This window comes from Enhydra lutris, unplaced genomic scaffold (genome assembly GCF_002288905.1).
Source record: "Enhydra lutris kenyoni isolate GAN:26980312 unplaced genomic scaffold, ASM228890v2 scaffoldscaffold1, whole genome shotgun sequence".
NCBI lineage: Eukaryota > Metazoa > Chordata > Mammalia > Carnivora > Mustelidae > Enhydra > Enhydra lutris.
This window is the reverse complement of record NW_019154085.1, coordinates 21,529,636-21,550,519: the sequence shown is the minus strand read 5'-3', so window position 1 is coordinate 21,550,519 and position 20,884 is coordinate 21,529,636. Positions and strand designations below refer to the sequence as shown.

Below are 20,884 nucleotides of genomic sequence, written 5' to 3'. Positions count from 1 at the left end.
CTGAGCATGATGGGAATAGATTCTGCCACGCATATCATCGTTTGGCACAGGTACAGAACCACCATTACAGTAAATAACACTGATGGCTAAATTCATTCTTTAAGCAAATGACTCCCTTATTGTGAAAAGGATGTTCTCATGACTATGACCTTCAACCAATCACGAGTACATGCTACTTTTCAGCAAACTCTTTCTTTGGTCAATTAATGATCAACTAGCCTCAGTAATCTCAACCTCAGTTAATGAAACCCAAATTCTACTGATAGGACCAGGCAATCCCATCATAAAAGCAGATAGAACAATACACAAGAGGTTTCAGCAGTTTTCTTAAAAAAAAAAAAACAAAAAAAAAAAAAACCAGAAAACAGTCAGATATTCAAGTAAGCTCAGGTCTAACATAGCCACCTTGCCACTAAAAAAAAATAAAACAGCCCTTACCTAGATCAAGAGGTAAAGGTTTAGTCAGTCCCACAACAAGCCATCTGAACACTGAAAATGTCTCTTCGAAGCATAACTGAGATTTCACCTAAGCTGGAATTATTATTCTGATCTCATTTATGAAATAGCCCTTGTAACATCCCACTCAGTGACACCTGGAAGTATGACTCTAACAATAGAAGAATTAACTCTCTACTTCTGAAATAGAGCACGACAAAGGTGAGCTGAGCTTCTGATTCTTTCGTATTCTCATATTTCAACAACTCCAATAATGTATCTCTGGAGGCAGAATGGACATAGGCAGTGAAAATAAGTTTGCCATACTAGAGAAAACAGCACAAAGGAAAGCCGATCTCTCCCGGATCTGAACCCTGGATCTGCTGAAAACAGCCCTGCTACCAAGTGACCCTGGGATCCGTGTGAGCCTGAAGAGCATCTCCTTAAACAGCAGAGAACCGTAATGCAGGCCCCTCGTTTTAAAGATAGGTTTTCTCACCTGGTAAATTAAAAGCAGCAGCAAAGGAGCTAAGAGAAGGCAATCACCAGTCCAAATACAAACAAGATAGCCATTTATTCCTCACTCCCTGCCTCCCTGTCTCGCTTCACCTCTCAGCACAGATGTTGCTTGTAACCAGGCAACCACATAAGACATCACATATTTATTGTAATTAAATATTTTCCCCTTTCAGGTTTTCCTTAATAGCAAGAGGAAACTATAATGCCTCACAGTCTGATGTTGCCACTCTGATGTGCACTGATGAGAATCTGAAGGTTGTATCTAGTAAGTCTAGATACTAGATGGGTGATTCATAAAATGTCCTGACACTGACATGTAGGGAACTTTCTAGAATCTGACAGTTCTCTACAAGAAACACAGTTCACATTCTTAAAGAAACCTTCTGCTGACAAGAGTCCCAACACAAGTGAAGAGGGACATCCAGTGGCCAATCCCATTATAGGTTTTAGATAATCCCCAGGAGATTCACTTTGCAAGTTTTTTTGAGATTTTTGCATTTATCTGCAGATTCCACAATGTTTAGGTCTGCAATCTTTCTAATGCTGTACAGTCATTCTACATATTGCTAGTAAAAACCCAATGATTTAATTTCATAGTAGCAAGACGCTGAGGGAGGTAGGGGTGGGAAGTGCTGTTACAGAGAGACCTTGAAATGAAAACTTAAACCAGAAAGACCCAGGAGATATTTACTTAGACATGTAAAGAAATATTTTGGAAGCTGTTCTCAATGTGTAATGTGGAAATGAATAAGGAACACATACATTAGATTCATGAGTTAAATATGTGTGAAAATTTAGACTCTGGTCCACAAAAGTACAAGACTTTTCTTTAGTTCAAAATTCTTCAGCCCTTTCAGACTTACTCTGATAACAGAAGTTTGTGTCCCCCTTTATACTTAATAACTTACTTACTGTATTATACTCAGCTCATAAAACCATAGATTCCAAAGTAGATTTAATGAAAGCATTCATGGATCATTAACCAGTTACCTCTCCAGTGGAAGCCATCTCACATCGCAGAATAGGGTCAGCATCCCTCAACCGGGGCCAGGAAAACATTGGAGCCTGTCAGAAATAATGGGGAGGAAAAATATGTGAGAGAAAGGTATAAAAGGAATGAGAGAGGATAAATTTATTTAGTGAACCATCTCTCACAGGTTTCATTTAGGCTATGGTAGACATAAAAAAAAAAATCTCTTTGGTCTAAGCATCTGACTTGAAAAATAGCTTTAAAACTCTGTTCCAAGAATTTCTTGAGCTCTTGGCCAAAAGCTTGGGTTAAATAATCACAAATTATTTCTGTAAATAGGGTCCCTGTGACCAGTCTAGTCCAGTGTTTCTAATCTGGTTTACACATATTCTTACTGGAGTGATTTCAAACAAAGTCTACTGGGCATTGGTCTCCCCAAGCACAGAGTTCAAACACATTTTTTTCTTGGTAGGCTTTGGAAACATTCCTCTTCTTTTTCTGATCATTTGAACTTGCAACAGGCAACCATGCCAGAAATGTCTGTCTGTAAGCTGACTTCTGAGACATTAAACTGTTGTTGACACCTCTTAAAAAGCTTTGAAAAACATTCTGCTTGGGCACACTTCTGCCCAGAACTTTCATGTGAACTAGAACATAGATAAGAGTGTTTCTTCTTCATTTATTTTATCGGTGTAGTTGATGAAGAACCAAGTCCTGGTTTCTTGCATCTATCCGTATTTCTAGTGTGGACTCTTCTTCGATTCTGGTACCCTTCCAAGTTATCCCGGGATTATAGCTCGGGGTCACTTCACAAGGTCATCCTTAGTCAAGTTATATATTTCTCCACTCTCGCTTTTCTGTGCTCTCATCTGTGGACGTCCATCCACCTCCCTAGGCCTGTGTTAAGACTGACTATAAAGAAGCCATTCATTTTTAAAAAGTCAAGAGTCATATACAATGATAATTAGGAAGGAAGTAAACTGGAAGATACGGTGCATTTTAAAAGATGCTTATCTGTCCTTCATTACTGTTTTTAACTGGATATTGTTTCATACACATAAGTGTATGCATATTTCTGTGCCTATGAATTCAGAAACATCAATTTGAAATGTATCTATAGAATTTCGAATGGAAAATATTTTTCAGGGCCTTCTACTTATTGGTCTCAAACAAAGAAATACTATGTATTTTTTTTTTTACCCATGTATAATTCCCACTGAAAGCTTTAACAATTTATGTTGTGTCATAGTCTCCAGGAATAAAGTGCCACCCTTCCCCAGTATACCGAATGACATTCCATCTCAATGCACCGTAAAATCCAAGTCATCCTAAATTATTAAGCTAAATAAGATTAATAATTTTTTTTTTTTAATTTATAGCTTCAACTTAAAGCTTCCACTATAAAAGTCAGAAGTCAGAGTCTCAGCTGTAACACAATTATGACTCGGGTCACTAGGACATATAGGAATGGAAATCTTTTGAAGGCATCCAAAATATATAAATGTCACATAAATACATCCCATGATATAAATTGATTCCATCTTATGTTTTTCCTAAAACATTCGAATATATTTATATAGTATCTCACTAATCCTCATACTTGATTAATGAAGTAAAGTCATAATTATAAATACTCTGTGCCTGGGTGTGCTGAGGCAGCTAGAGGAGCTCAATGGTTTTATTATTAAAGTATTATTAGAAATATACATCTAGGGGCACCTGGGTGGCTCAGTGGGTTAAAGCCTCTGCCTTCGGCTCAGGTCATGGTCTCAGGGTCCTGGGATCAAGCCCCGCATCGGGCTCTCTGCTCAGCGGAGAGCCTGTTTCCTCCTCTATCTCTGCCTGCTTCTCTGCCTACTTGTGATCTCTGTCCGTCAAATAAATAAATAATCTTCACAGAGGTGCCATCAATTTCATTTCCTTCGTGGCACTACCGTGAATAGCAACGGCTATTTCAGCCTTTCAAGAGGAAAAATTGTGCTGCTGAAGAAAATAGGAACTAAGCAAGGTGGCCAAGGTAGTTAGAATTTAACCAACAGCACAAGGTAACACTTTTTACAAGACCCATGTATTCCTGAAGTCTTGGCATAATTCCAAAGGGACACAATTCAAGCCTTATCCTAACAAAATATGTCCAGAATTTCTGTTTACCAACCAAACCAAACTACTGTGTATCAATTGCAATATCATAGTTTATAATTCACTCAGCTAGTTGGTTTTGAAGTTATGTAATTCTAAATGATTTTTTTATTATTTTTGAAATGGATAAAAATTGATATAAAGTTGCCTGTGTGTATATTCAAAGGAAACATAATAAATCCCTGGTCCAGCACTTTAGTTAGAAAGTTCATGAAGTATCAAAATTATTTTTTTTTACATTTTTAAATTTTTTTTTTTAAAGTAAGCCCCCAGTGTGGGGCTTGAAGTCATGACCCTCAGATGAAGTCACATGCTCTCCTACTGACTGAGCCAGCCAGGCATCCATCAAGATTATTTTTGATGAAAAATTTTTCCTTTAATTTCTTGAAACTTAAAAAAATGACTGATAGTCATTTTTATGTTACCTTAATTGCAACATGTTACCTTAATTGCAACATAATCAGCAGGAATTATGGGATGGTCCAATGTGGGAAGAGGTTTCTCATCAATGCTCTCTCCAATCATCACCTTGGTGGCCACATCAATGAAGTCTACCCCCAGTGTCTTGGAAACAAAAGGGAAGGATCGAGAGGCTCTCAGGTTACACTCAATCACCTGGAGAGACAGACAACAAAATTCAAAAAAAAAGAGAAATGATGGTGACATCCAATGACAACATATTAACATTCTCCCCGTCACCTGGGTTCTAGCTGTTTTTTACTGGAGGCAGCTCTTTTTTCGCCAGACTCTTCCTTTTCTCCCCGCTGCTCACACTTTGGCTAACCAGTTTCCTTTTCCTATCTTTGAATTCTGACTTTTTTCCATCTGCTTTCCACAACTTCATCTCCACACACTGCTGATAGATTTTAATGCAGAACTCAGATAATGCCATGTCCCTGCTGAAAAGTCTTCACTGGGTTTCCAATGGCCATTGGATGAAAGTCTGGTCCTTGAAGGCTTTCTATTCTCTTGTCTCAATCTATCTCTCTATGTTATCTTGTACCATTTCCCTGAACCCAATTTTACTTTCCAAGATTGCCCTGCACCATTTACCTAGAAAAATGATCTTGCTAAACTGAACTAGTTGCTATCTCCCCAAATGTGCCAAATTTTCTCTTAGATGTTCTGTTTATAATGTCCTCTCTACCTTCTTTTATTTGTCAAAATTCCAGCCATTCTTTAAGATCCACTTAAAATACAAAAATCTTAAAATACAAAAATGTGATTTATCCATCTTCATTGCCACCATATGATTTCACATAGTAGATGCTGCTGAACCAATTCTGGTTACTGACTGGTTACATTAAATAGACTAATTAAGACTAGTCTAGTTGACTTAACATTTTTTGTATATCAGTAGTATCTGAGACTTCAGTGTATACAATTTGTGACTATTCGACATATTCAGATAGTCACTGTGTCCATCTTTCTGTACTACAGATGGCAGTCAGCGGTCCTCTTTCCAGTGGGTCGGAGTGCTTTCCATAACGGTGACTGACATATCAGTGCCACCAAAGGCCTCTGCCTTCCAGCAGGGCAGGCCGTCTGTGCTGTGCAACGACCCACACTCAGACAGGAACAGCTGCAGGAATCTCGGCTGCTCCTTCTGCGGTCACAGAGGAGACCACCAGAGGGGCACAAACCAATATAACCTAACACAGCTTGGTGTCCTCTCAGGCACCTCGGCATTTCTTACCAAGACATCGTTGCCTTTGACAAGAAACTGGACGTTGAATGGGCCAGAGATGGCAAAAGCCTTGGCAATCTTTCGGGTAGCATCCTTCACCTAGATCGAAAGGACAATGACATAGTGCTAAAGAGCATAGCTTGGTTACAAAACACGAAGAAAACACCTCAGACTTAGATTTTTAAACTTTCTTTTGACAGAGAGCTACACCTCCACTAATAATAATAACAGTCATAATGGCAATAATACTAATAAAAATAATGATAATAGCAGCCACTAACAGGCATCTATCAACAAAATAATAATACATACTAAATGTCCGTAACCAACTAGCAAGTAGAAGAACAAATAGCTTGACAAAATTATCTTTCTGCCAAATGTCCCTATCTCCCTGCCATTGTACACTCTGGTTTTACTCTGAGGGCTAAATGGAATTCTGTCAATCCAGTTGCGTCAGCCCCAGAAACCACAGTCCAAACTTCCTATCAATCTCACGACCTACCGAGAAAAGCAGGCCCTGAAATTACACGGCACTGCAAAGAGACCAGAGAGACTTCTTTGCTGTGTTTTTTCTGCTGCCCTGGACTCTACCTGGGTAGATATGGTCAGAAAGAAATGACATTTCCTTGCCAGGAAGCTCTGCATGTCACATAAACAAATGCCTACATCCAACCGGAGCCAGGCGGTACCCATGCAATGAGGGGCCGCTGACAGCAAGAAACAAGAGCTCCTTGTTCATTACTTTTACAAGAGGGACTCAGCAGCTTAATTAGTTATAAAAGGGAGTAGAGTCCATGGCATATCAAACTCTGAGAGATTCCGAAAAATCTGAGTTCTTGAGGTCATTTATGCTGACATGATCAACGAAAGCACACTTGAAATCCAGGGATGTTGTTCTCTTAGGCAACGGGTGTTACAATAATATATCCTGCTGCCTTCCTATCGAGAACAAGGTGAGACCTTCAGAATCCAGCCCAGTGTACAGCCAGACAGGCCTACCTAGATTTCGATGGCCGGGTTATGGGTAAGCCTCACTGAAAAAGCCAAGCCTGACCTAACATACCTAAAGAGTAAAGGAACAACCACATGAATTATTTCAGGTGATGGTCTCTGAGGCTGCCTCGCAGAGCATACTGAGTACTGAGGCATCATTCTTGGGAAGGTCTTTAAAGCAATGGTTTCAAAGGAGAGCTTGAAAGAGACCTAATCAGAAAGTGCTGGTATGAGATGAGGGTAAGGGGTGGACAGTGACAACAAAGGTTCCAGAAGGTTCCTATGTGACTGCTGCATACCTGCTTCTAATTGAGAAGCACGGCTTTATACGCTGCTCACCTAAGTGGCTCTCAAACATGGGAATCATCTGCAGCAGTGTTCTCCAAATGGGGTCCCCAGACCAACAGCAACAACAGCAACATCACTTGGGGACTTGTTAAAAATGCAAACTTGGGGCCCTGCTCAGAACTACTGAATCAGAAACTGGGGGTGGAGTCCAGCAATCTGTAGATGAGCAAGTTCCCCAGGTTGTTACACTGAAGCTCAAGAACCAGCACCCCAGCACACAACCAAGTGGGCTCAAAAGGACAGGAAGGAAACCGTTCTCTCTGAGATACCCAGCAGGCTCAGAACAGGAAAATTCCCCTCATAATTGCATTTCACCTGGGGCATGTCCTACATTGCTCCCTAGTTAAAAAATTTTTTTCTTAATCTTTGCTTTTTTTCCCTTTGCACTTTTCTTGATAAATCATGACCTTTTCGATGGCTCCTTGGCTGACGGTTTGTGTGGGCAGCATCAGAGTAGCATCTCCCGAGTGGACACCTGCATCTTCCACGTGTTCAGAAATGGCATGGGAGATCACCTGGCCAAGAGAAGATTTTAGAAAGAGTTGTCAGGCACCTACTTCAGGGAAGATGCGGCCCCTCCACCCTGTCTCTCCCCACCCCCCACTCCCCACCCCATTCTAACAGATGCCTGGAGCATTGACCAATTACTCTGCAGAGTCTTTGGGTGAGACGACCACAGAAAGCCACATGCATGGACTCGCCTCCTCCCTATACAGTGACAGACGGCCCCCGGGGCAGTGACAGTGGCTGAGCTGACCTCCCTCCTTCATTGATTAGAATGGGTACGAATCAGGAAAATACGACAGCTGAACTGAGTCATGTTGACTTAAGAACAAATAGGCAGCTAAAGCATTTGGGGCGCACTGGAGGGATCTTTATCTCTTCCTTCCAGGTTAGGGTTTAAACACTAGAAAAGATGGGAGACGTAACTATCCAGCGAGATGCGTGTATAACTTAGGTGGTCCAGATAGAAGACTTAAGATCTAGAGCAAGAGATTTTTTTTAATTAAAATTTGAGAAAGAAGGGGAAGCAAGAAGAAAATGTTCTTATCTTCTCTTACAGGTAAGGAAACTAAGGCAAGATAAGAAGAAATAACCCAAGTCCATGTGACTGCTGTATGGCAAGTCAGATTTAAAGCCCTTATCTGTCACATTGCAAAGTTTATGGTCTCAGTCACCATAACCTGAATGTTAATAGCATGTGTGTCTTTGGGAAGTGATAAAGCTGACAGTCGGGGAGAATAATTGGGTAACTGTAAAAGACTTAAATAAATTACAGAGATAATTTGTTTATCAGATTTATAAATGGACTTGAAGCAGAGTAACGCTGGAGTCTCCTGCTGTCACTTAGGAGCTCTGTGACCTGGGCAAGGTACTTTATCTATCCAGCCTTGGTTCCTGATAAGGCAGTGCTAACAATGGTATCGGTCTCGTAGAACGTTTGTAAGGGTAAGAGAGAAAGCATATATAGTGTCTGACATGATATTTAGTGCATAGCAAGCATTCAGATTTTTTTATAGTGTCTAGAAATGGGGAGGCACTACTCCCACCGATCTCTGAAAAGAATCATAATATAGCTGAAGCACTATTTCCATTTCAGAGTGTGACTATTTTAAAAAATTGTGAGTAACCTGGAACATTTCCAAAAGAAGGAGTCCAGGATGATAAGCAATGGTTGATGTCTGAGAGAAGCTTAGATTAAGAGCATATCCTAGCAAGCTGGAGCCAAATCAGGCCAACAGACGAGCATTATATTTGAAAAAAAAACACATATGTCTCCAGGCTAGTCTTACATTCTCCACGTTGACATTAGTATGATCACATCGCTCTCATTTTATACCTGAGTCTCAAATATTTAAAACGTTGAAAAGGAGGAAAGATTAAACATATGCTCTACAATTCTGAAGGCCAGAAGGTCAGGAATGAAAAAATTCCAGGGAAGCAGACTTTACCTCAAAAGAAGGAATAAATGAGATGTCCATATGACATCTTTCAGTCTGACAACTTTCTGTGCTCTGTATAACCAAAGTTGTTAAACAGAAAATAAGTGACCCCTTTCTGGGGATGCTGTAAAGAAAATTCTCATCCTTTGGGGTATGGGGTTGAAATAAATGATTTCTAAGGGTGCTTAAACTCAGGATTATATGATTCTGTAGTAAGAAATAATCACTGATGTGTGTATATATATATACATATATGTATATATATATATACACATGACATATCTAAACAACCCTACTTTGAACTATTAATCTGCAAGACCAAAAAGACAAAAAGATTTAACATTTTCAGTAGTGTTTTGAAGTATCTACAAAGTAGAAAATGAAGGACAGTTTTTAAAAAATTTTTTCATTAAAGCAAATAAAATGACACGGACTCCCTAAAACATTACTTCCTATATATCAAGATAATTCATAAATGCCTTATTAGTACAACTAGCAAACCTAAGGAAAGCATTCTTCACATTTTCATTTTTCACTGAAGTTGGAGGCATTCATTGTACTAGAAATACAGATGTGATCTGGTAAGCTAATTTTATGTTATTATCCTTATCCACCCAACTCTGTTTAGTTTTGTCTTTATTAATGCAATAAAAAGGTGGAGGCTGGGAAATCAAGAGAGGAGAAAAACTAGGGATTCAATTAGGAACTTCAGAAAGACAAGTATTAGATGTTTTTATAATACCCATTGAAACATAAAAGGAAACCCACAGACCAAAGAAAATGAGAGAGAAAAATCTATTCAAGAAGAATGATGAGTACAGGATGATAATTAATTTTGAATATCATCAAAGAGAAATCCTAACGGTATGAACACAGGATATATGATACCTGTGACACATACACTAAGTTGTCAGTGAATCTGAAAATTTTTGGACTGAGCCACTCGTTCACTATTCTTAGAGACCTGTTTTGTAGAAATCAGGACCTCTAATCTGTTTCAAAACTGCAAGTTGGGGGTGGGGACAGGTGGAAGAAACTTGATGGGAAGGCAGAGATCTAGGAGATGGGGGTAAAGCACTTACTCTTCCATCTTTGCCAACAGCATCCATTTCCACTTCCCGGGCCCCCTCAATAAATTTTGTCAGCACCACTGGGTGTTCCTGTCATTGAGGAAGAGAAGGGCAGAATCCTTAGCTGACATGTGTATAGTGCCAAGTGAAAATTGCATACCGTAAGTAAATCTCAGTGTAATCCTTGCAAAGACCTTAATGCTCAACACACTACTCAAACTCATTAGCCAATTTGTTGGGTAATAACAATGTCATTCTCTGCTTTCAGTGAGGGAGAGGGTCTCTCTTCCGTCGTTGAGTCCTCAGTCAACTGAACATGAGTGCTGAAATTTCAAATACAGACTTTTAAGTGAGTGACAGGAAAGAGGGGGCTAAGGAGAGGGTCGGATGGGGGAGTTATGAATATTTCTCTATTTTACTTATAACTGTGTATTTTTCTTGGTTCTAGTTCTTTCTCTCTTTGTACACTTGTCTTTTCCAAGAGCTGCAATTTCCTAAATCAGTTCTCTCCAGGAGACTGAAAGAAATTAGGAGGAGAATCTCATTTTGTTTTGGTTTTGTTAGGTCCAAGATGGAATCCATTACATGGAACTGACATGCCTTATACCACTTCTAAAGCATGGCATTTAGAGCATTTCTTTTTATTAATCTTAAAACATTCTTCCTTTCTCCACTGTTTTACACCCTTTTCCTTCTCGAAGTTCTCCCCATTCTCAGTTCCTTCATGACAGTGCAGTGATGCCCTCCACCTTAGGACAACTGCTTGCTTTTTCCAGACAAAATGAATAGGTTGACTCACAACCTATAGGGTTCAGGCATCTCTTCTCGAAGCCCCAGGCACCAGCAACACACCACTTGCCTTCTTATCAGACCCTGCTTTTCCCTGTCTCTATGCCTCTCTCCCCCAAATGCATCCCACTTTCTCTCCTCAGCTGTGTCTTTCAAGTCTCAACTCATGCTTCAAGCCCTGACACAAAAGCTACCTCCTTCCCTAAGCCTTCTCCAAACATCTCCCGTCCTTCTGAACACAAAACCCCTTTGCCCACCATCATGGAGTTCATCTCATGCATATGCGTCAAATTTAATATATCTTATCTCCTTTAGTAGAACACTTGAAATTGAAAGGAATTTTGTGGAAAATTCCAAAGAACCAGTGTTTTATGCCATAAAGAAGCTTCTCTCTCCAATTAAATGAGGAAAATTTTCATACTTCCTTTTCTTCAAAAGCCTACTGGACATGCAACGATCTATTAGCCAAGGGGGGAAAAAAGATTCCTTTCCATCTCTGTTCCCTCTTCTTTAAATATCTGATGTTTACTGCAGCAGGACTACTGGAGCTGTGTTGAGACCTATATGGGATTTTTTCCTATATTTTGATGATAATAGCATGATTTAAAAAAATTACCAGCTGTCTTAGCTTCCCTAGCCAAGCCTGAGACAGGAATCCTTGTTCAAGTGATTTATGGAGGGAGTTAGAAAAGCAGGATGGGACAGCAGGAAGAGGTTAGTATGTCGGTAGTCTCAGTGGAAACTGAATTTGGCTTTACTCCACAGGGGCCTCTGGAGGATGAACTGCAACACAGAGTAAGTCCCACCATGAGGCAAAGGTTGCTCACTGTTTAGTGTTTTGAGGGTGGTGCTGAGGTGAGGTATCTTGCCTCCATGCTGAAGAAGCTCCCATTTGACTGAGAGTAGTTACCCAGAGAAGAAGTACAGCTGGTCAGTATTACCAGCTGTCACTACAGTTAGGGACAGGTGCTTCTACAGATAAAGGGATCTGAGTGGGGCAATGACAGCATCCACCATCCTGGCCATTTGGACAACTGTATGAAAAAGTCCTTACCATGTTAAGAAAGAAAATCTCTTAATAAATTTCAATCTTTCTGCAATATTATACATTGTCAGCCTTCCTAAGACACTTTCCACCTTTGATATCCATAAACTACATTTTCTTATTTCTTTGTCAGGCTCCTTCATGGTTCCCTTTCCTTTACTCAGCCCTTAAATGCTGGTATCCCTCTCGTCTCTGTCTTCACTATTTCACTCCCTCTGTACTCTCACCTTGGTGATTGCCTCCTTCTCAAAACTCTAAAATGATATGCTATTTATTTCCAAAATTATATGTACATCTCTATCACTAACCAAAACCTTGATTCTCAATTTAAAATCTGTATAACCCACTGCTTTTGAAGCATCTGCACTTGGGTTTCTCATAGGCATCTTCCATAAAAGGTCAAATATTAAATATATGATTTCTTTCTCTAAAATTTCTCCTTCTCACATTCCCTATTTTAATAAATGGTACCACCATCTGTCTAATTGTCCAAGGCAGTGGCTCAGGAGCCATCCTTTATCAGATACTCTCTTACCCTCTAACTCCATTCACTCACTAATTGCCTTCACTGAACATTCTAAATATTCTAGAATACATGTAATTCTTTTTTATCTTTACTATCATTACCCTGCTCCAAGGTGCTGTCATCTCTACCCTGAGCTACAGCAATAGCCCCTAATCTTTTTCCGTGAAAGCAGTCTGGCCCCAAACTCATTATAACTGACAAGATTCTCTTATCTATTCCCCGCCTATTCTTCTACTCTTCCACCATGTGGAGTGTCCTAGCCATATACTAAGTACTTTATCAGTTTCTAGAAACTCCATTTTTTCCCTCAGCTTTGAACCTGTACCTGGGCTGCCCTTTCTTCCTACTCACACCCACAATGAAAACTTTTCAACAAGTTAATTCTAAATCAACCATTTTAAATTAATTTTAAAAACCCTCCTTTAGGGATGGACCCCAATACACTTACACTCACCCTCATCCTGTATTTTCTTACCGTGGTGCTCATTATATTTCATGTAATTAACTGAAGACTGATGTCCCTAGTAAAGAGAGTCCCTTGTGAGAGGAGACTGTATCTCTCTTTGTATGAGTGTAGCCCCTGATACTGAGAACAATGCCATAATACATAATATAGCAGGTGCTAAACATGAATGAAGACATAAATAGATGAGTGATTGATGGGGGCTGATTTTATTCTAGATTCACTGAACTGAGTATCCCAGATTCTGCTGTATTTTGAAGAGGACACCTGAATCAGAATGTTCTCATTCAGGACATCTCCATTACAAAACTTTGGTCTAGTAGGGGCTCTATTCATATACTATCAGAAAAAAATATTTTTAAAACTATTCAATGAGTAGAGGTCCTGTGGGATACAATGTCCCAGGCAGAAAAGAGAGGGCACCTGCTTCCTCATTTACACAAGCCCAGCTGGTTCTAACTATTGGTTTTTCAAACGGGAGAGCATGCCCGATCCCTTGGCAGGAAGTCAGATAGAGAAGAAAGTGTCTTGCTCCAGTCCGCATTAATGAAAACTGACCCACTGAGGGGATGCCCTCCTCAGCTATCTGACTTTCACACAGAAGTAAATTCAAAATCTGCTTGGTTTTCTTTTTTACACTCTTTGTCTTTCTCACCCTTTACTCTTATCCACTCTCTTCACTGACCCAATGTCCTGGGGAGCAACCACCATACAGAAGGGATGTCTGACTTCATGAGCAGGAACAGCCCATGGTCTTTCTTCCTCTTTGAAATGCTTCTGACTTCACTCTTTAGGTCCCTCCAAATTCCACTTGCCTAACATCAAACTATTCTCTATGAGTTGTGCTCTCTCTCTGTCTTAAAAAACAAAACAACAACAACAACAACAACAACAAAACCAACAAGCTTTTGAAAGCTTTTAAAAGGAGAACATTATTTTCATCCTTTACAGTACAAGGTCTTCAGATCAATAACCTCACTGGGTAAATCTTAAATGGATCACACTGAAGTAATACCAAGGGAGAAAGTAAAAGCTGAGGGCAATGGAGGAAGGTGGTTGAATCACCACAAAATTATAAACATTTTTATTAACTGACAAATGGAATATATCAAAATGAAAAAAAGTCAAAAGGTGAGCAAAGGGGTTTACTGTTAAAATTGCAGGGTTAACTAAGCCAGAGTCTCTCCAAGTGTGAGAATTAAAAACCAGGAAAGCCCTCACTGAAACACGATGAGATTGGCTAGGCAGTCCTTGAGGCTAAGAACCCCAGGGGTAACTTGATCAGCATCTAACTTATGAACAAAGAAGGATATTTATACGCCCTAACTCCTGGAGGCTAAAACCAGATCTGTGTTGCGATCAAATATGCGCTGGTCTTCTTCTTCCACTAACCTGAAGGATCTAAACACAATTAAATGCATTTGAGTTTTCTTATTACCATATATAGGAGACTACTGAGTAGGGAGAAAGAAAAAAAAAAAGGTGGGGAGGAAACTATCCTAACATGGTGTGAAAAGAAAAACATATGAAATAAGGTAGCAATTAATACTGAAATAAGGTAGAAGTAAAAGTCACAAGGAGGAAATCGGATACTACCTGAGAGACTCTAGTGGCCTCCTCTAGGAATTTTTTCATCTCATCCTCAGAGAATACCACATTCATGGCCGACCCACTGGAAAAAAGAAGAGGATGGGTCAGTTTCTTTCACCACTTTGGAGGAAAAGCATGCTAGACTTCATTGTTTCTCAGAACAGTTCCAGGCAATCTCTAGTTTCAGTCTGGACTGAATAAGAAGATACTTTTTTCGAAATTGAGTCTTTACTCCACTTAATCACCGGAACAATCAACCAAAGTAGAGTCACTCAAGTTAGGGGTAATAGCTGTGATGATGTCCCAAGAGAACGACATAGCTGTAGAGATAGCAGTATCCCAAAGTTTGTCCTTTCTGATCCTGTGCTTTCACTCTGCTGGTTCCAGGTAATTCTTAAACCTTAACAAGATTCATGCTAGGATCTAGTTATTCTTTTTTTTTTTTTAAGATTTATTTATTTATTTGAAAAGGTCAGGGGAGAGAGCAAGGAGGGAGGAGCAGAGGGAGAGAATCTTAAGCAGACTCCTTGCTGAGTGTGGAGCCTGACATGGGACTTGATCTCAGGACTCTGAGATCACGACTTGGGCCAAAATCAAGAGTCAGACTCTTAACCGACTGAGCCACCCAGATATCCCAGGATCTACCTACTCCTACTCTGTTCCTTCAGAGGTCATTGACCATGTCTGATCTTAACCCACAGGTCTGCTGTGAAAGCAGGTTATTCTACTACCAGCTAGGTTAGACAAGTATAAAGTTTTTAGCAACATTTGCAAATATAATGTACAGTATCTGACTGAAAGATATTCAACTGTGTCCTTCTTATTGATTGCTTGAGAAAGAATGATGATATCAATTTATGCTGAATTCTGATATTTTTAAAGTGAGATCAAAGGGAAGAAGGAGGAGTAAGAGGGAAAAAATAAGGAAGAAAAATACTACTTTCCACTTCTTTTTAAAAAGCAGCATTCTTTGCTTCTTCTACTCTATTACATATTTTTGCATAAAGAGCTTCCCATGTCTTCATCTATTTAAGACAGGAAGGCTAAGTCAATAACCCTGATAATTCACAGTGTAGGAGACTGGAATAAAGAGATAGATTGAAAGGAAGCACAGTAGTCCAAGCTGCTTTCTGCAATCCTCCCTCAAATGTCTGTGTGTTCTTTAAATTAACTTACATTAATACCTCCAAGAAGAAGTAATATTTGACGGTGATTTACACAAAATGTCATTTAAATAAAAAGGGAAGTTTTCTACCTCATTTCAAATTTTTCATTATTTTAAAGGATCCCATCACAAATTCCATTTACACTTGCAAATTGTGCACAGCAAATTGTGTTTCTCTTATTATCCCCTGTTCCGTGAAGTCCTTCCTTACATGTGGTAACATCTGAAGAGAGTAAGTGATAATTCACAACTTCTCCTTTGATGATAGAACTTCGTTTCAAAGTTTAATATAAAAGATCCTCACTGTCTCTGTCCCTCACCATTATGATTCATCTATTAAAAAATGTGATCTCAAAAACTCAAAAAATTCAAACCAGAGGCACCATCAGAAGGTGCTGACAACAGTCAGAGATAAGCTGCCATTTCCGCTGACTAGAAAACAGACACTGGAAAGAGATGTCCCAGGTTTGTTTTAGTTTTGCTCTTTGGGTTTTTGAATTGTTCTCTTCTCTAATGTAGAACTACCCTCCCTCAGTTGGGCAACAAGATGCCCTAAGCCGTGTTCTAAGATGGAGGACTGTGGACTCTTATTGCCACCCTCTGAAAGAAAAGCAATAAGCTGAATGACCACGCATAGGTCCTCTCTCTGGCCATCTTGGTTTGGGGGGTGTGGGCGGATTTACAAATCACTACACATTAAAGCCAAGTGCTATCAGCTTACCGCATGCAGTTCAGTATCTCCTGATTTTTAAATCATTACTTTGGGAAAACAATATATTACCTCAAAACATAGGAAGGTCTCAACAAGCAGGGGTAGCCCACAGAATTCGCGAATTCCAGTGCCTCATTCTAATTAATAGAAACAACAACAACAAAAAAGCACATGATTAGTTTAAAACACTCAATAGAACTGCAGAAAGGCATCTTTAGAACAAATGGTAACACAACTCCTTTTATTCTTTCTCTCAAAAGACACCATTAAAATGTAAATTGGACATGGAAACATATAAAATTCCTAGTTTCTAATTGTAAGTATCAATCAAGCTCAAAAATAGTTTGAACGTCTTTCATTGTCCGAATCTTAATGAGAATACTCTTACCAATTCATAACCAGCATTTAACTGCACTCATGGAAATATACCAACTTCAAAGTCAAGTCACTAAGCCTAAGTGCCTCCTGTCTGCCCTGCAGTTAACATCTGTGGTAGTTAACATTCGGGTTGCAACACTTCGAAAGCCAACATTAAACACAGACCCATGTTTCTCTCCTTACCAAAGTGTTAACAGCCTTCCAGGGTGCCTGAGCCACCTTCAGCTCATCCAAGACAGCTGAGAAGATGGAGCGATCCTCAGCCCGGTCGATCTGCAGAGGGCTCGTGCCCATGATCTTGACACCATTCTTGTAGAGAGGGACTGCCAAGTTGTTTGGAATCTGACCCCCCACTGAGATGATGCAGCCACCGCACGCCTGGAAAAGACACCCATAACATCGGCCGTTAGGGCCACTTCGTGATGGATGAACAACTGCTTCACAAGTTGCGATTGTTTCATGTCTCCCATCCATGGGCAATATTAAGTTATGCCCCCAAAGAGATAAACGAACTTCGTTCCTCCTTTCCAGGCACTTACATGTGAAAATCTGTTTGAGAGTTCCATACAACGACACATGACTACCATGTCAGACTTCCACACAACTACACAGGAATGTATGATTTTGATGTGTATGACAGTTAGAAAAAGGAAATCAAGACAATTAACGTTTTCACCATGCACTCTACTGTAATCAAGTGCTGCTTGGACCACTGCTGTAATTCCCTAAATGGACAGAGATCTCTCCTCATGCTCACCTCTCCTGTTGCCCTCCAGCCCAGGCCTTCACTGAGATGAATCATCCTACGAAACTGATGCACCAAGTCACTTCTATACTGGAAACTCCAAAGTTTTCCTATGACTAAAGGACAAGGTGTAAACTCATCACCATCATTAGGACAATGAAGAGTCTCCAGCCTTTTCTGTCACCCTTCTTCTCAGCACCAAGAAGACCTCCTACTCAGTGTCCCCAACTACGTGCACTCCCACTAGCAAGCTTTCCGCCCACTTAACCTTCCCCTGCCTTTGCTACTTCTCTCCTTTTTCCCTCTCCCTTGTCTAAACTCCACCATCTCTATACTACAGCCCAGTCTAAATCCTACCTCCCATTTTTACATCCTCTCTCCTTTCCTGTTACCTTAGCTCTTGTCTACAGTACCCAGTAACTGATTTTAGTCCCTGTTTCCTTACTAATTGCCCTGAAAACAGGATCTGAATCTTTAACCTTAATCTTCTATTAGTAGTCAAGACTTCCAGATTAAAAATAAAAGTACATATCAAAAAAACAAAAATAAAAATAAAAAAATAAAACTGCTGAGTCCCAGCTCACTCCAGGAATATATCATAATCAACCAGGGGTACATGCATGAATCAAGAAGAAAAAGCCCGGGGCGCCTGGGTGGCTCAGTGGGTTGGGGCCTCTGCCTTCGGCTCAGGTCACGATCCCAGTGTCCTGGGATCGAGCCCCACATTGGGCTCTTTGCTCGGCAGGGAGCCTGCTTCCTCCTCTCTCTCTCTCTGCCTGCCTCTCTGCCTACCTGTAATCTCTGCCTGTCAAATAAATAAATAAAAAAAAAAAATTAAAAAAAAAATAAAAAATAAATTAAAAAAAGAAGAAAAAGCCCCATCCATTTCCTTAAAATAAGCATTTCCAATAAATGTTCACTTTTTATTTTTAGTAATTACTAGAATGCATCATATTTTGCTTTTAGTTATAGAATGATCACCATGGTAATAAAAACTACTATTATGGCTCAGTAACAATTACAGCCTGAAGGTCTCATGAAGTACACTTTTAAAATTTCAATGTGTATGTAAGATATTGTTATGGATAAATATATTTTATTAATAGAAATATGGGAAGAAAATTCTAGGAAAAAGGTGAAATAGAATTCCAGCTTAAGGAGATAAAAGGAATAAAGAAAAATTTCTGAATTTCAAAAGAAAAAAGTCCCATCTTAATTGTCTCTGTGAAACACCCTCTAACATTTAGTCTTCATGTCTGCAAAATTAGAACAATATTTGCCTGCTTCACAAGGTCACTATATAAGTTAAATAAGATAATAAACATTAAAGGCCTTATACATTATAAGTGCATAAATAAGACATTGTCATTAATATTAGAAAATATTATTATAACTGATAGACCACTGATCTTGGAATAATTTGTATTTGCCTTAATAACCTCCTAATGAATACTGGAACTGCTGAAGTCATAGATATTAACCAAATGTATTTTATCATTATTTGAAATAATTCTGAGATAGTCTTAAAAGGGATAAAGCTAATTTGTCTTTGATGAGAGCAACGATAGTAGTGCCTAAGCAAACACCCCACAGTTGAGTGCTTAAATGCCTTGTAAACAGTATGGAAAACAATAATCCACAGTTCTGCATATTTATAAGTGCTTTTATCATTTCTCATATTCAATATACATCTTTGCAAAACCTTTAAGAAGATTTATTCTTTGTACTATAATAATATTTTTATTTGCTTATTATTTTTAGTTTGTTAGCAGAGTTAATATTTTAGAGGCTTAAAAACTAATTCCTCAATTAAATGCATACAAAGATTTCTCACGTGAAGCACTTCAACATAATTTCTAAAAAGAGAAGCATCAACTAGTGAGCAGAAATAGGGGACCATCGCACTAAATGGGAGCTCAAATTTGAGTGAAAAGTCTTTAATAAATACACTAACATTTTTTAAAATGTTCTATGAAATCGCTTTTTATTTTTTCAACAAATTAGCAACTTTTAAAACAGTAGTAACATAATCTGCTACTATTCCTTAGGATATTACTATTTGCCCTACACCATCTGTTTGACCTTCACTGTATTCCTCTGAGACAGTTATTACTCTCCCCATTTTACAGCTAAAGAAACTGAGGCTCAGTGATGGTGAAATGACTTGCCCATATTTCTAATCTAGCAAATACAGCCAGTACTGAACTCAATTCTCCACACTGTACAGCAGTCATGTTTAAATAATAAACCGAATCTTCGAATCTTAAGGTAACTGTTTTTCTGCCTGGTTTCAAGTGTCATTACTGCTAGAGGTTGCAAAGAGAGCTATTTCTGAAACATTGCTTTTTGAAAAGTGGTAGAAAAACTTCCTCTGCAAAACCCCATTCTCATCATTGACTCCAGAAATAAAGATCATTGCTGGAAAGACAAATACATCCACAGGACATTTTAGAGTAATGGTGGACGGTGTAGTGTAGCTTTGCCCACACAGCAAAAGGAAATCAGTACAAAGAACATGTTTGTAGGATGGAGTTAATATACGATAGTTTTGTGGAAGAATTCATCTTAAATTGGCCCCAACTCCAAGCACAGAACTAGCAGGGACTTAGTAAAAGAACTTGGTATCCCACATGGGTAAATTATCATTACTACCATAACGATCACTTAAGCCTAAATAGTTTTATATTTAAAATATAAATTCACTGACATAAAATATTCTAAAATTCAGATTTGTTTCACAGATCCCTAAGTACCTGGCTGAAAATAATTCCATCAGAGTCCCAAAGTTCCACTGATCTTACCTGGATTTGTTTATATCTTTTTACTCAGTTTAGTTTCCTGTTTTATTTTTTTCTAATTTGGTATCACTAAGCTCAGACAATACCACACAAGAATATTTCTGAAACAGTATTCAAGTACAATCACACCACAAATGTATTTTTAGTACTTTGGTTTGTCCTTATTTTTATGGGCAAATTAAATGATACATTATAGACAGAATGCAAGAGAAAAAATTTATCTTACCAACAAAAATAGCATTTAATTCATTAAAAGATGGCCCTAATTTTTATAATTTCATGTATTATCTCTAATTAACAAAACTCTATTCTTTGTACATCTATGAGATTGATTATCTTTACTGTGCTTTATTATCTTAGTTACTCACATCTTAGTAAAACATTTTTAACACTTTAGGCAGACCCTTAAGATTGTATTTAATTACAGTTAAATCAAATGCTAGAAATGAAACCCAATTCTAGTTTAGAGCCATGAATTCCCTAATGGGTTTTATTTACCATTAATTAATGATTTTCATTCATTCATTCATTTAATTTAAATTGTGTTACAGAGGTGTCATTGTATATGT

General features: G+C 38.8%; 1 protein-coding gene across 1 annotated transcript in view; it reads right to left on the bottom strand.

Annotated features, from left to right (window-relative positions):
- LOC111156350 (carbamoyl-phosphate synthase 1) overlaps positions 1–20,884 on the bottom strand; it is a 124,159-nt gene that overhangs the window by 13,603 nt on the left and 89,672 nt on the right. Inside the window, exons 26-33 of the mRNA XM_022517180.1 lie at positions 16,956–17,150; positions 16,464–16,531; positions 14,524–14,599; positions 10,117–10,194; positions 7,499–7,606; positions 5,760–5,849; positions 4,508–4,678; positions 1,945–2,019 (exon numbers count right to left, since the gene is read on the bottom strand). Coding sequence (XP_022372888.1) covers positions 1,945–2,019; positions 4,508–4,678; positions 5,760–5,849; positions 7,499–7,606; positions 10,117–10,194; positions 14,524–14,599; positions 16,464–16,531; positions 16,956–17,150 — 861 coding nt within the window. The remainder of the gene's footprint in view (positions 1–1,944; positions 2,020–4,507; positions 4,679–5,759; positions 5,850–7,498; positions 7,607–10,116; positions 10,195–14,523; positions 14,600–16,463; positions 16,532–16,955; positions 17,151–20,884) is intronic.